At 52.9% G+C, this 15,246-nt stretch overlaps 1 protein-coding gene across 12 annotated transcripts in view; it reads left to right on the top strand.

Annotated features, from left to right (window-relative positions):
- The window catches only part of PPP2R2D (protein phosphatase 2 regulatory subunit Bdelta), a 40,298-nt gene extending 28,204 nt beyond the window's left edge, over positions 1-12,094 (top strand). For 5 of the 12 annotated variants that reach the window (XM_019644105.1, XM_019644109.1, XM_019644106.1 and 2 more), the window contains 7 exons: positions 2,548-2,725; positions 5,734-5,898; positions 6,291-6,391; positions 7,107-7,242; positions 7,513-7,682; positions 7,753-7,844; positions 10,455-12,094. In XM_019644105.1, coding sequence (XP_019499650.1) covers positions 2,548-2,725; positions 5,734-5,898; positions 6,291-6,391; positions 7,107-7,242; positions 7,513-7,682; positions 7,753-7,844; positions 10,455-10,734 — 1,122 coding nt within the window. In that variant the 3' untranslated portion in view covers positions 10,735-12,094. The other 7 variants (XM_019644107.1, XM_019644111.1, XR_002124214.1 and 4 more) reach the window with 6 other exon arrangements.
- The last annotated feature ends 3,152 nt before the right edge of the window (positions 12,095-15,246 follow it).

The following is a 15,246-nucleotide window of genomic DNA, read 5'->3' as shown; positions in this document are numbered from 1 at the left end:
CCAAGGCAGCTGGTCTCACAGGGCCCTGGCCTTCAGTCCCGGAGCCCCGAGGCAGAGTGTGAAATGACCGTACTGCATCAGTTCTGCTGCCTGGATTTTTTTCACATTTTTAACATCTATGAAGCTGAGTACAACTTAAGACCTTAGTGTCTTGTAATTGGCCTGGTGGTGCCTGCCATCGATGGTGCCTTAAATCAGATGGAATGTGGGCCAAGCAGGTAAAGCAAGCTAGCGTGATGCCTGGGCACGGCTCGGTGTGACACCGAGAGGCGGACGGGCAGCAGCAGGGAGCGCTGCGCTGCCTTAGCTCAGGGGGCCCGACACTGTGCGGCCTTGCGGACTTGCACACGTGCCCCAATACTGTTTATCAGGTACTGGCCCAGGCAGTGGGCACGACAGAGAAGAAAACGTGCTGCACACTCCCACTCACGCCCCACTGTGGTGACACGGCACCGACCCCACTCCTCGGGCTCCCTTGTGCTGGGTGCGTGCAGGGCACACTGGATGGAGTCCTAGCCTGGCCATGAGGCAGTGGCACCAGCCCCTAGGGAGACAGTGGGACGTAGTTGGGTGAGTGCTGCCGAGGACACGTGCTGGGTGGGACAGTTGATATAAGACCTTTTGGGTCACAGTGTCACCCTGCTCCCCAGGGGGTGGAGACCGAGAAAGCCGTGTGATGTGCTCAGGTCACATGTACAGAACCCTAATTTGGACCAGGGGTTTTGGGGTTTGTCGTTTTGTCTTGTTTCGTTTTTATTTATTTTTGCTTTTTCTTTGAACCAAGATGTTTTGATCCAAATGGTGACTTCTGAAACCCCGTGCTGCTGCTTTTGCATCCATGAATTCGGAATCATTTTCAAATAAGTCACTTATTTGAAACAAGTTAGTCACTTATTTGAAACAAGTTATTTGAACAAGTTAGTTAGTGACAGTAACACGAGTTTTATAGTTACCAATAGCCAACCGCTCCTTTTAGCTGTTAGGGGTGATAGCATGGAGGAGGATTGGGGCCCCAGCCTCATCCGTCCCTCCTGGCCACCGTCGCTGCGCCTGCCCGAGCACACTGGCCCCTCAGGACCCAGGTTGCTCCTGACCAGGCTGCTCGCTCCAACGACCACCTGCCTACTTTGGGGAAACTGTGGGCTTAATTGGGCCCAGTCATGGCTTTCTTCAAGGCTGCTCTTATCTGTTTAGCCTGAATAAAACTGGTCAGTTGGTGGCTCGGTAAAGCACATGCAACAGGGCGTTTCAGCATAAACTGCCCTTGTTTGTTGCAGTGTGGAGTGCACGGTGCCAGGCAGGTCACTCCACTGACTGACCCGTGTGGGTCGGCTCTGTGTTTGAGCTCCCAGTCACCTCTCTCTAAAGGTTCAAGAGGGACTCTTAGGTTGTCTGAACTTAACTGGGTAAGAGTGAGAAATGCTGCTCTTTTTAAATTGTGTTTTCCTCTTAGTGTCAGAAAGGGGATTAATTAGAGGAAAGAGTCTTCCCATCATAAGTGTTCCAGTTGTCACGTGTGTTGATTAATTAGACTTGTTGGAAGGGTATTTACAGGTGTGTCCTAGCATCATAGAACTGACACCTCCCACCCTAGAAAATGCAGGTGTGGTCAGCACTTAACTGGTTTAAAATGAGGGAAATACTCCTGTACACATTTCCCCAAGAATTTGGGCCAGAGAAGACTAAACTGAGAGATTTTCCTTCTAGTCTTCCTAGCACTCTTTTGGTTTTTAATTACAAAAGTAACAAAAAGAATGTTAATTTTTTGCTTTGATTTTAAAGCTTCTTTCTTTCCTGCTAGATGTCAGTGATGTTAGGCCTGTTTTTCTTTTTTGTCACTTGTGGACTGCCACCCACAATTCCATCCTTCGCCTGGCGAACGCCTCTCGACCATTTCATTTCAGTGTAGATGTCCCACTCCCTGGAAAGCCTGCCCTGACCACAGCACTCGTCACAGACATGGGGTTTCCGTGCCTGTTTTTAAAACCTTTTATTGAAGTATAATATACATACCAAAAAATGCCTCTGCCATATAAGTGAACAGCCCATGAACACCCAAGTGCAGCCAGTGCCAGGTGGAGACATGGCATGCCCTCAGCCCCCCGGTGTCCCTTCCAGGGCTCATGGGGAGTGTGCTGACAAGCAGACCACTCACGGAGGGGGAGAGGCCCCTGCGCCCAGCTCCCTGCCAAGAGGGGGGAGGATGTGACCTTTGCGGTCAAGCGGCTCCTGGCCACAGGGACAGACAGGAGCGAGAAGCCACATCAATAGCACCAGAGCCCTGGAGGCAGTTTGGTATTTTCTTCAACAAGAAAGTGTCAACCTCGGTAAAGGCAGAAAGGAGTAGTGGCTTGGGACAGACAGACAGATAAGACCCCCTTTGTAACCTGTTTTCACAGCTCCTACTCAGTGACTCGGGGTTCTACCTGTACAAACCTGCTACTTAGCTGTGCATGTCGAGTTGTCCTTCTTGTCATCTACTGCTGAGTGTTCTGATTTTGTGCTGCTGCGACCTTGTTTTGAATTCCTGTTTCCTTTCATTTTTAGGTCCCAATATTGAAGCCCATGGACCTTATGGTGGAAGCAAGTCCACGACGGATTTTTGCAAATGCTCACACGTATCATATAAATTCCATCTCAGTAAACAGTGACCATGAAACGTATCTTTCCGCCGACGACCTGAGAATTAACCTGTGGCATTTAGAAATCACGGACAGAAGTTTCAGTATCCTTCCTCGGGCGGGCGCTCGGAGCTTTCCGCAGGCTCCTTCTTCAGACAGGGAGCGCTCCCCGCTCTGCGCCCCGCCGTGGCTCAGGACACCTTGCTGCAGAATAGCCTGTGATTCGAAGTGTGTGTCCTTGAAAGGACAGCTTCTTTGTCCCTGTGAGGAGAGTTTTCTCTCTGATGGGAATGACCTCAAGTCAAGTCCACTGTGTCCACTGCCTCCCTGGGTGAATCAGGCAGTTTCACAGAGTATGTATGTATACGTTCGCAACACCGAGGTTTTTCCTTTCTTTTTCTTTTTTTTTTGCTAAATTTGCTAATAGAAAATTGTGACGTTGGCTTCAGTTAGCATGATGTTTAATTAACCCAACCCAGGAAGTGATTGATGGTGTAAGAATTCTGCTTTAGAAGACAGACTATTTAAGGAATAGTCAAAAATTCATTTCTTTAAACGATGTCTGCTACTGTTTGGGTTTTTTTAAACTTTATTGGGGAACATTGTGTTTTTCCAGGACCCATTGGCTCCAGGTCAAGTCGTTGTTTTTAATCTAGTTGTAGAGGGCACAGATCACTGGCCCATGTGGGAATCGAACTGGCAACCTTGGTGTTAAGAGCCTGCGCTCTAACCACCTGAGCTAACTGGCTTCCCCGCTACTATTATTTTTAAGATGAAAACTAAATATTACTGGCTAATCACACATTTAAGAGTTACTGATTTCTCCAGAAAATGCGAGCTATGTGATACATACAGATCAAATGGCTTCAGTCCGATTCCTCCACATTTCGGAGCGATGGCTGGCCGGCTGGAGCCGGACAGGACTTCTCGCCGACTCCCCTGCCAAGCTCCAGGCCTTGGAGTGTGCTTGTCACCCTGTACGTGCATCAACCTCGTGAAACGAGACGTAGATGACTTTAACTCGTAGCATCCGACACTTAATTTTTATTGTCCTTTACTTGTTTTGGTAGTTACTTAGTTTATGAAACTGTCCCTCGGACAGTCTCTGTCGTGCTGGTGGTTGGAGCGAGCCGGCTTGGTGTCCCAGCCAGGCGCCTGGCGTGTCGCACCGGGCTGAGGAGCCCTGGAGGCGGCTGCAGTAGTGGAAGAACCGACAGTCGTGTGTGACTGTCTCTCTCCTTCAACTTTGCAAAACTTCCCAAATTACAAGGTTTATAACCATGGCCCCTGCTTTCTCTTTATTCTCATTAAACCCTTATATTTTCAACCTTTCTTCTGAATAAAATTGAAGTGATACAGAGGAAGGCAGGCTGTCCCGCTTCGTCCGGCCTCCAGAGACGCCGCGTTGTAAGCAGCTGGGTGCGCACCATCCAAGCTTTTCGGTCTACGTGAGCACAGTTCTGTTTTACAAACACGGGCTCATCCTCTACGTGGCGATGGTGAGGCTCCCAGCACCGGGAGGGTCAGGAGGCCCCAGCGGGAGCTCACTGGCCTTGGCGTCAAGCCACTTGGTCTCTAGAAGCCTTTCTCTTCCTCTATCAGGTTGAGGAACTAGAATGTGCCTCCTGGTGTTATTGTAAAAACTGAGAAGACGCAGGGCGCTCGGCACGGAGCCTGGTGTATGGCCGCCAGCCTCGACTTCCGTTAGCATGCTGCGCCCATCTGTCCCCATCATAGGCACACAGATGTACAGCTGTAGGGTTCACTGTGCCCGTGTCCCTCTATTTGATGTCCCGCTCTGTGGCACTGTAGGTCTCTATTAAGTTAATGCCCATTTTTGTGAATCTTTTTTTTTTTTTTTACGTCCTTTGTCATTTGTTTCTCCTAGCGGAAACTCATATTTTTCCTTAATGATTTGTGAGGACTCTTAACACATAAAGGGTTTGTTTATGCCACAGTCCTTCATTGTTTTTTAAAATGTTTGTCCCATGATCATGCTTCAAATGCCCTTTCCTGAGACAGAAACGATAGATGGTAGGACACACACACTTTCGCATACTCGTGTCTCACCACTGTGCAAATGCCTGAGCCACTCACACGACAGGCCCAGCCACTCCACCCCTTCTGTGCACTGACAGCTGCCCGTGGGCCCCTCTGTGCCTTGGGCCTCTTGCTCCTGGTTAACTCTCGTGTGAGCTGGCACGGTCCTCTCACCCGTGGAGGGGGGCCCTTCTCCAGCCTGGGCCGTTTCCTCGCGGGCTTGTGCTGACCTGTCCTGCCTTGAGCCTGCTGGGAGCTCTTCTCCCGCTCTCAGCACTGCGTGCCCCTCGGGCTTCCCTGGACACCCAGGCCATCGCCAGGCCTGGCCCGGGTCCCCACCCTGCGCAGTGGCAAGCTGGGGAGCTGTGGGTCCATACTGTCTCATGTCCAGTGCCTGAGCTGTGGTGTCGCCTAATTGGTCAGCTTTCCTAGATGTCACAGTACCTGTGGTCCCTGCTGTTCCATCTTGACCCCGAGCCAGCTCCTGCTCTCCTTTTGTCAGTTGTGTGATATCTGTACTTGGCAGCCTACTCTGGACACGTCGTAACTACAGAGCCCATACGTAGCTGTTGACGGCAAATACTTGGAAAAACACAATCATTTGAAATTTGGCAACACTCGTGTGTGATTGTTCATGGATATAAGCATGGATTTCTGTACATGTGGCCACTTGCTTGCTTTGCTTACATGTATTACTAAGTCTATATGACTGTGCTATGAAGGACTTCACAGAACGTTAGCCATAGCCACAAGAGGAGGCAGTGCGTGCACAGCCTGTGGCCAGGGTCGGGTCCGAGCGCCAACGCAGCTGCTCACGGGCAGGCTCTGTCACATGGTGCGTGTGTGCGTGTGTGTGTGTGAGTGTGTGAGAGAGAGAAAGAGAGACCACCTCCTGGGTGGTCATCTACCCTCACTGCCGAGCAAGGCGTGTGCATGTGCGTGCGTGTGTGACCACCTCCTGGGCGGCTCGTCTCTACCCTCACTGCCGGGCAAGGCGTGCTCCCACGCCGTTCCCCTGACTGTGGACTGACTGACAAATCCCGGATGTTGTGCCTTAACCGCATGCCCGCAGACATCGTGGACATCAAGCCCGCAAACATGGAGGAGCTGACGGAGGTGATCACTGCGGCCGAGTTCCACCCACATCAGTGTAACGTGTTTGTCTACAGCAGCAGCAAGGGAACCATCAGGCTGTGTGACATGCGCTCCTCAGCCCTGTGCGACAGACACTCTAAGTGTAAGTGCCTGCGTGTGGGGAACGGCTCCCTGAGACCCTGCTGTTTTCCGATGCTGAGGCGTCTGCAGAGGCCGACAGGCATCTTCTCTTATCCCCACGTCTTACTGGCCGTGGGCCATGGCCGAGAAGTGGACCGTGAGGTCGTGTGGCCCAGGGACTTTCCGTGGTGGGCCCAGCATGGGATTCTGGGCTGGAGCCACGAGCCGCGTGTTGCCTCCGCCTCTGCATTAGGTCGCATTCCCCGTGACTGCTCCCCGCTGCCGCGGCAGGCTCTGCTCCCGGGAGCTGTGCTGTGCTGGCAGCCAGTCCCCCGGGAAAGGCGGGCACTTGAACCCACTGAGCCTGGAAGTCCTTCCTAGGTGAGGAAAGTTTTGGATTCATTTTATTTGTAGCCGTAAAGAAGAGGCCCCACTTTATAGAAAACCAGTGTGCGTGCCGTGGGTGTGTAACGTACGTCCTGGAAACTGCACACGGGTCCCGGGAGTGCCACCAGGTAAACCCTTCCTGCCCCGCAGAGTCTCCCGTATAAAGAGCGCCTGACGTTAGTGTCCCCGCTGACTGGCTCTCAGTAACCTTCCTGCCTGATTCTCTTTGTGGGGCTGAAGTGTGTTTTCACAAATTCTGTACTTCTTACAGAATTCCTGCAATGAAGACTTGAGTCTGTGTCTTCAAGATGACACTCTTGAATAAACAGTTTTAGAAGTCAAAAGTAGTTTTGTCTGTTAGCGAAGCAATTTCTTTGAATAGATGCTCGGTGTTGCCCCTAGCTTGCTTAAAATCAACTTCAAATGCAGAGCTAAAAACATACAGGTTCTTAACGCTGTTTTTAAAAAGATGGAGAGGTTTAAAATGAAAGGATGTACTGCTCTCTCACCCAAAGTTTCCCAAGCCAAAGGCGGGACAGTGCACTGGGGGCCGCTGGGGGTGCGGCCTCCGGACAGCAGGGTGGGGGGCTGTTGAGGTGCTGCTGAGGAAGCAAAACTGGGAGACAAGAAGGTCTGACGGAGCATTCAGGATTTCTGAAAGAAGTGGTTCTGCTTCGTCATCACACGCCGTGACTACTGAGTAGTAGAAACAACCCCTGACAGGTGGGACCGTCCTGGTTATTAAAATCCGGACCACAGCGTTCCCAGCTGGGGGTGGCAGTCACTCCAGCAGACCTGTGGCACTGCCCAGGCAGCCCTGAAGCGCTACGTCTGCGTTCTCAGGTGACGCCGTATCTGCTCCCTGGGCTGGGGACGCCGCGGGCAGGACGTGGTCTGCTGGGGCCTGGTGCTGCGAGGACACACAGACATGGTGCAGTCGTGGCCTGCGGTCGGCGCAGGGACCTTAAGCAGGACACAGGTCAGCATGTCCTGGCGCTTTTCCAGGTAGAGTGGAAGGCCTCGCCTACCGAGTCTTCTGACACTGCCTCCTGCCTTTCGCCGGCACTGCAGTGTCTTGTCCAAACATCTTAAGCGCAGAAGTCCCAAGACGGCAACCATCCGGCCACCAGGAAAAGCAGGAGCTCAAGTAGGGTCCCTGTGGAGTCTCGGGGTCCCGCGTCCAGCGTGGACTTCAGAGCACTGTGCTGTCCAGTTTCTAAACACACACCGAAAACGTTGTGTCTTTCAGTTTTTGAAGAACCTGAAGATCCCAGCAGCAGATCCTTCTTCTCAGAAATCATTTCCTCCATCTCCGACGTGAAATTCAGTCACAGCGGTCGGTACATGATGACCCGAGACTACCTGTCGGTGAAGGTGTGGGACCTGAACATGGAGAGCCGGCCGGTCGAGACCCACCAGGTGAGGCCGCGGCTGGGGACGGCGCCACACCCACAGTGCCGCCCTCTAACCTGCCTGTGATCTCATTAAGGTCCACGAGTACCTTCGAAGCAAGCTGTGCTCTCTGTACGAAAATGACTGCATCTTTGACAAGTTTGAATGCTGCTGGAGCGGTTCAGACAGGTAAGGCCTGCATCGTGACGACAGCCCGAAGCAGGCTGCTGCTCGGGCCCGACAGGGCCTTTCAGAGGCGGGGGGCTGCAGTCCCAAGTGGCGAGGGGGCATGATGGACATGGCTCTGCAGGCCGTTCATTGATTGGTTGGCGACAGACTCCACGTGGGGAAATGGGATATCCGAGCTGATTCCTGACCGTGCTTGTAATTCCATCGGTGTGTAGACAGTAAGCACAGTACTAGGTTCATATTGGTGGTTTTTAAAATGATTAGTGAATGATGATTTCTTATTTTTTATTATTTCCAAGACAGTGAAAAGGAAGGAAGTGGGGAAGTTATTTATTAGTAAGTATGTGGCATGGCCACATTTCAGTTGGCCTTTTCTTCTGGAGAGAAGTGGGAGACAATACCCGCAGAGCTTACCGGTTGTCATGCTGGAGATGGCCAGTGTGAAATCCTGATTTAATGATAAAGTGACCATTCTGAAGGTGGTACACAAGCCTGCACTTAGACCGCGGCTGGCACACCCTGTGCGCGGTGGGCCAGGTGGAGAGCGGCCAAGAGTCATGTTCTTGGCAAACCCACTGAGAACACTGGTGCGTGGGTACCTGGCGGCCATGTCAGAGAGCCTCTGCCGGAACACCCCAGGCTCCGCGTGTCCCCAGGTGAAAGGCACACTTGGGCTCACAGGTGAAAACTACCAAGCATGTGCAGGAAAGCCATCTCCCGTACGTCAGCAGAGGCAGCAGCGGGACTTCCAACCCCGGGGATGCAGACTCTGAAGTCATTACGTGACAGAATATGAAATGAGAATGCCAGCAGCCCGCACAGATTGAAGGAAGGAACCCAAACCTGAACAGGGCACCACAAGACAATTAAAAACGACTTGGGAGATTTGGAGAAGAATCAGATGGAATTTGGAGAAACGAGAAATGCAGCAGTTGAAAGTCACTGCCTGTAGTGAGACATGTATGTCAGATGGTCTCAGAGACAGCGAGCAGGGAGCACACTGGACCAGTGGGTGCGGCCTGGTGGCTTTGTGACGTTTTGAGCAGGGACGCCAGTTTTGTGTTGAAGAATCTGTAACTTCAGATAGAAACACGTCCGGGAACGCTCACCCTGCTCTGACTGCCCAGCAGGCGGCAGGATGGGAGAGCCTCTTTCTGGGAGGGCCCACAGGGGGCCTTAAACTGTCAGCGTGCCCGGTGGGTACGTGGATAGCCACTGCGTAGTCTTCGTGCCTTTTGCAAAGTGCATTTAAAGCACCTGCCCCTGGGGACTTCCAAAGCTTTCCGGTCACGTTGGTTCGTTCTCGGGGACACTGCCCTGCCTTTTTGCTGGAAGCATCTGTTGAGGGGCGCGGTGGATGGAGCGACCTCCCTTCCCTGTCCCTCTGCCAGGACCGGGCTGCTGGTGCCCAGCATCCTTGTGCGCTGGGTAGCCTGCGAGCATGGACACAGCAGGGCTGCTGGGGCCCCTGACACCTGCGGTGGCCGTGTCCACGGTGGAGTCCAACAAGCACGGCTAGCTGGGCCTGACGTTCCTCTTCACGTTTTTTTATCTGGTGTGAAGCGTTAGGGGCACTAATCTGACACTAAAGTGTTTGCCCGCAGCCGGGATCGGGCTTGAGTGACGTAAATGAAACCCCAAGCTTCTCGTGGTGTCTTGAGGACCAGCCCGTCACCGTGCAGTGATGAGACAGAGGGTGGGTGTCGGTGTAAGAAGGTGGGGGACGAGCGGCGGAAGGCGCTGGTCCCAGCCTGGCAGCAGAACTCCGAGTGGCATCATGGGGACACCTCTCACTCATCAAGAACCGGACTCATTCTAAAGCCGCGGGGTCGAGTCATGGCAACATTCACTGCCATGCAGCCACTGTTCTCTCATTTTTATAGGAAACGACCAGAAGTTTCTACCACTATAAAGGAAATATAACATGATGATGGATGATGTAGTGGAATTTTCCTACTACAGACACTGAAAGCCATTAGGATCACTTCTGAAGAAATACCGACATGGACAGTATCGCAGCGTCTGGAACTTACTGCGAAGGGAGGTTCTAAATGTCCCCACACTTCCGCACATCGTGGTGGCCCCCCTGTGACTTTTCCTCTCATTTGTATACCTGTTGCTTCATGTAGAAAAACTTTCTGAAATTAATGAATTCAGAAAACATTCTCTGATCACCTGTGAGTGAAGAGCATCTCGGACGAGTGTCTACTGAAATGACTGGAGAGCGTTTGGGTTGCTGTCACAGTCAGAAGTCAGGGCTGGCAGTAAATCAGACTGTACCCGTGAGCGGGCGGGTGAGTGTGCAGAGCGCTTTGTACCTGTTCAGACACGCATAACGTGAGTGCAGAATGCAAAAGGGTGAACCTGTTACTTTTTCCCTTGTGATATTTCGTTTCCCTGACAGGATTATTCATATGAAGTACAGTGAGTAGTCCCTGTGGCGTTGCCCTCATGACCATACTGCTTTTCGCTCGTGTCTGAGAATATTTGTGTGCCGTGGAGCAGGGCTGCTGGGACGCGACCCACATGGCGAGTCGGGGGTGGGCCAGCGCCGTGCGGGTGTCACGCGCCTGCTCACTGATGCGCCCCTGTCTCTTCCTGTTTGCACAGCGCAATCATGACTGGGTCCTACAACAACTTCTTCAGAATGTTTGATAGAAACACGCGGAGGGACGTTACCCTGGAAGCTTCCAGAGAGAACAGCAAGCCTCGCGCCAGCCTGAAGCCTCGGAAGGTGTGCACAGGCGGGAAGAGGAAAAAGGACGAGATCAGCGTGGACAGCCTGGACTTCAACAAGAAGATCCTGCACACGGCCTGGCACCCGGCGGGCAACGTCATCGCCGTGGCCGCCACCAACAACTTGTACATCTTCCAGGACAAGGTCAACTAGCCGTGGGTGCGCACACAGCTAAGCCTGGCCGTTTTCTGTCGAGGGAGGGCGCTGTCCTCCCCACGGAGAGCAGGGTGCACTTCCGTCCCCTCTGAGACGGGGGCGGGCGGCCTCAGCGGAGCCAGCGTGCCTCTGCCCGCAGCGGGGAGGCCGTGGGGGTCGCTGCCCGGCCAGGAGCCGCTCGGAACAGACTTGACGGATAGAGCTCAGTCGAGGCCTTTGCTCAAAATAAATGTATTTATTTAAATCTGAGCCGTCCTTCCCGGTTTATAGACCAAAACGTTAACACCCAAGAGAACAGGTGTTGTCAGGTCTCTAGTCTCGTCCTGCTCTGCCGTCTGGGGCCCACATGCAGCTGCATCTGCGCCGGCCACCCTGACCTGGGGCCACCAGCCCAGGCAGCTCCCCACATGCCTGTACGGCCCTCACGCCGGGTGTGACCACTCAGTGAAGGCGACACTGCACAGTGTCTGAAATCCCCACCTGAGCGTCGTCTGTTTGCTTTGACTGCACATCATGAGTCATGAGGCTGGTGCTCCAGGGCGCTTGGGAGCCTTGTCCTTCGATGGCAGAGCGGTGGCACCTGCGCAGTTCTGCAGACTTGAGTGCGCCTGTCCCCACACGCCCACTTTGTGTCTGTGAAGCAGCACGCCCGACATGCCAGGTAAGGTCTGGGGAACGCCTTAACTGACCACCTCCGAGAAAGACAACTGCACCGAACGGGACAGAAGTGCTTCTGTGAAACCAGCTCCTGCTTTGCCGTGTGCAGAACTCGCTGCGGTTGCAAATTTACGTGCTTCCTTTTAACTTCTTAAACAGGCCTGGAGGGGTATACTTTTTAAACTTGATAACACGATCTGCATGCCCATTTTCCTACTGCACTTCAAGCCAGTGAAAGTAAACCACTTCAGCTGGGGTGTGATGCCACCGGGACAAGGCGGACCCTCGAGGTCAGAGCTCTGGATTCCCAGACAAGCTGTAGAGGCGTCACAGCACCAAGTGGCCGGACCGCGCCGTGTGGAGAGGCCCGTGAGCCCAGTGTCGGGCAGGGGAGCCGCTCGCACCCCAGGTGTGCCCGTCACTCGGCACCCTGAGTTAATGTCGCCAGAATGCCACGTTGGTTCACATTAAGTTACAAACTGAGCACCTAAAATACATTTATTTTAATTTAAAGACGATTCTTACACTGTATCTTAGTTGTGACACGGTTTACACATCTAAGATGTGGATCAGAGTTGTTTAAGCATCAGTCAGTCCTGGTCCTTAAGGAAAAGCAGTTCTAGTAAAACAGGATTGTATATATTTATTTGTTCAACTATTTTGACCAAAAAGTTTAATAAATTTTAATTGTTTAACTGGAGCTGCACTGTGTATTTGGACTTCTTTCATCTTTCCTTTAAAACGTATTTCCACCAAATAGAAAGCCAGCCTGTGCAGCTCGGAGGGGACCGAGCAGAAGGTAAGTGCCAGTCGCCATGTGCTGCAGGCAGCTGGCCCAGGCCTCCGTTCCCGTAGGTTCTCCCCGACACAGCGGTGACGCGGCAGATACACATTGAAGAGCGTCTAGGAATTCCTCTATTCTTTTCCTTTCTGTGCTTGATTCCAGGTAAGCCATTTTCCCACACCATCAGGTAAAAATCCTCTGGTTTTCAGGCTTTATTTCTTGTGTATAGTCTTTATTTATGAAATAGTTTGTTTTTCTTCTAGAACTTCCCTTCTTTCTCCTATTTGAAGTTAGGTCAGTTTTACCTGTTTCTGAAAGTTGATGCTGGGAGTTTTTTCATTGCTGAGGACACTGTTTTACTTGACAGGAGTTTTACTTCTCTCAGGGCAGATGGCCTGGATCTGGCGAAAAAGCTTTACTCGTGTGAATTTAGACATGCGTTTTTGAAAAGAAAACCCGAACCTCTAAGCCAGTCCAAGACAAGTGCAGTCAGCTTTTAAAGTGCGCACAGGTCATCGCGTGGTGAGCGGATCGGCTAGGAGACACACAGCCCCCGCCTGCCATCCTGGGTGAGGGCTAAGTAGCTGACGTGGTCACCAGCAGGACCGAGCCCAGAGCTGTGACCTGGTCTCCCCGGCGGGCAGAGCAGAGGGCTCTCACGAAGGTGCTTTATAGAGGGAGTTGTCTGCAGGTCTGCTTAGGGGGCTGGTGAGGGCGGCAGGAGGGCACCCAGACTCCGGATCCTGTTCCCTGTCCTTACGCAGCAGCACTGACGTCACCGGGGTGTCAGAAGCAAGGTCCGAGGAGTGGCGCCCCGAGTGGGCGAGCTGTACTCAAGCCCTTGGTGCTGTGCCAGGAAAGGAGGGCAGACAGGCGGCAGCTCATGGAATGCCCAGGACCCAATCCTCTGGCCTTCCAGGGGACGGGACGCAGCCACACACCTGGGGTAGGAAGGGCCCTCCTCCAGGCCAGGCCCAGCCGCTCTTCCCGTGGGTCCCACCCTCGCTGCAGAGGCTCACATGTGCCCACCATGGAGGCCGCCCGAGGAAGCTAGGGGCTGAGTGTGGACCAGGCATGAGGGCAGCACCGCCCCCACAGCCACACAGGGCTGTCACCTGACTAGGTGCTGGCCCCGTGCAGGCGATGGGCCAACCTGCCGGTGGGTGACAAGTGGCACGGTCACTGGTGGTGCCTCTGGGCCCCACACTGCACTGGCAAGTGCCGGGCGCAGAGGCCACCTGCACAGCATGGGAGTCACCTTGGTCTTGTCGGTGCCACGATGTTCTTGAGGTTGTGACAGAGAGAACGCTGGCTGCCAACGTGCAGGGGTCGAAGTCACTGCTTAGTCATCCAGGCCTCACGTCAGGCAGCTCCCACCTTCATGTACATGTGGCCTAAGGTGGAGGGCACCGATGGTGTCCAGGACAGGTGGCAGTCAGACTGGGTAGGAGGCTGGGCAGGTACCACAGAGGAACCCACACTTGGCTATCCTGTTTTGGGGGTTTGAAGTCGTCTAAGGCTGACAGACTCCAGCCCACTCTGACCTCACCTGTCTGATTTCGTCTCCTACCTCTGCTTCAGTGTCACTCCCTTCTGAGGAAGCACACCTGTCTGCCACCTGAGGCTTGTTAGGACTCTTCTAAGAAAGCTTGTTTGAAGACATGAGTAAATGGAACCTGTGCTTCCTCTGATCATCACAGTATCTTCTACGTATGGAAGGTGACGTGTTCCCATTTCATTTTCTTTGGGGGTGACATAATTTTCAGTTTTGCAAATCTCATCTGGCAGCTCTCCTTTCCTAACGTCCTTGAGCGTGAGCGACATTTCTAACGCTGGACCAGAACCTCACATGCAGACTGGCTCCCTTGCACACCTGCAGGGGCCCAGGTGTTTAGACAGGACCCAGGCCACCCGCTAGGGGCCACCCACTGTGGCCGGACCCACACAGAGGAGAGGCCCAGGGGTCCACGTGGAACCCCACCAGCTGGCGGGCGCGTCGCTCATCCAGCTGCTGGGTGTGTCTTCTGAAAGAAGCTCCCTGCAGCTTTCAAGGTGACCGTGTCCTGAGACTAGTCGCTGCTGCCCCCAAGCTCACTGTTACTAGAAAATTATCTCCTGAAATGTCAGCACATCTTTTTAAACGTGCATTCCATAAGGACGAGAAAGTTTGTTTTTCCAAGAACTAACTTTCAGGGGAAATTTTGTTCTCTAAAATCTAAATGTCCAAATGAGTACAATTGTGGTTCTTCTTAGGAATCTTTTCTGTATCGAGGTGTAGCTGACATCAGTATGTTCATTTCAGGTGCACACACAGTGATTAGATATGCGACACGGTTAGCACAGTCAGTCCAGTTCACAGCCGCCAGCAGCTAGATTTGTGATGAGACCTGTTGACCCACTCTCAGCCACTTTCAAATGTGCCGCGTGTTGGTACCGAGTCGCCTCGCTGTGCATCAGACGCCAAGATTTGCAGATTCTATAATGAACTTTGGTCCTCTGACCCCTTCACCCACTTCGCCCCCTCCACCCCCACCTCTGGCAGGCACCAGTCTGTCCTCTGACTCACTCAGCGTGATGCCCTCGAGGCCTGTCCATGTGGTCAGCGATGGCAGGACTGCGTGCTCAGTGCTGAGGAATACTCTACTGGACATAGGAGCCACGTCTTCATCTGCTGGTGCATCCGTGGGCACAGGGCTGTTGCCATGCTGGCTCTTGTGAATACTGCTGCGATGAACATGGGCTGCAGACGTCTCTTCAAGTTAGTGTTTTTGTTTTCTTCGGATACGAACACCCAGAAGTGGAATTGCTGGGACCTAAGGTAGCTCTGTTGTTAATTTTTTGAGGACCCTCCACAGTGTTTTCCATAGTGGCTGCACCAATCTGCAGTCCCTTTTCTTCACATCCTCACCAACACTTCTTGTCTTTTTAATAAAGAAATGGTTTTTTTCCTCAATGTAAGCTGTGGACTAGTAATTCGTGCAGATTTCAGAAATCTTTAGAAGGATCTTAGCACTAAGCCTCGCCCCTTCCTGGCGCTCATGGTAATCCGGTTACTCCTGCCCCCCGCC

This window comes from Hipposideros armiger, unplaced genomic scaffold (assembly GCF_001890085.2).
Source record: "Hipposideros armiger isolate ML-2016 unplaced genomic scaffold, ASM189008v1 scaffold_85, whole genome shotgun sequence".
Classification (NCBI taxonomy): Eukaryota; Metazoa; Chordata; class Mammalia; order Chiroptera; family Hipposideridae; genus Hipposideros; species Hipposideros armiger.
This window is presented reverse-complemented; position numbering and strand designations above follow the sequence as displayed.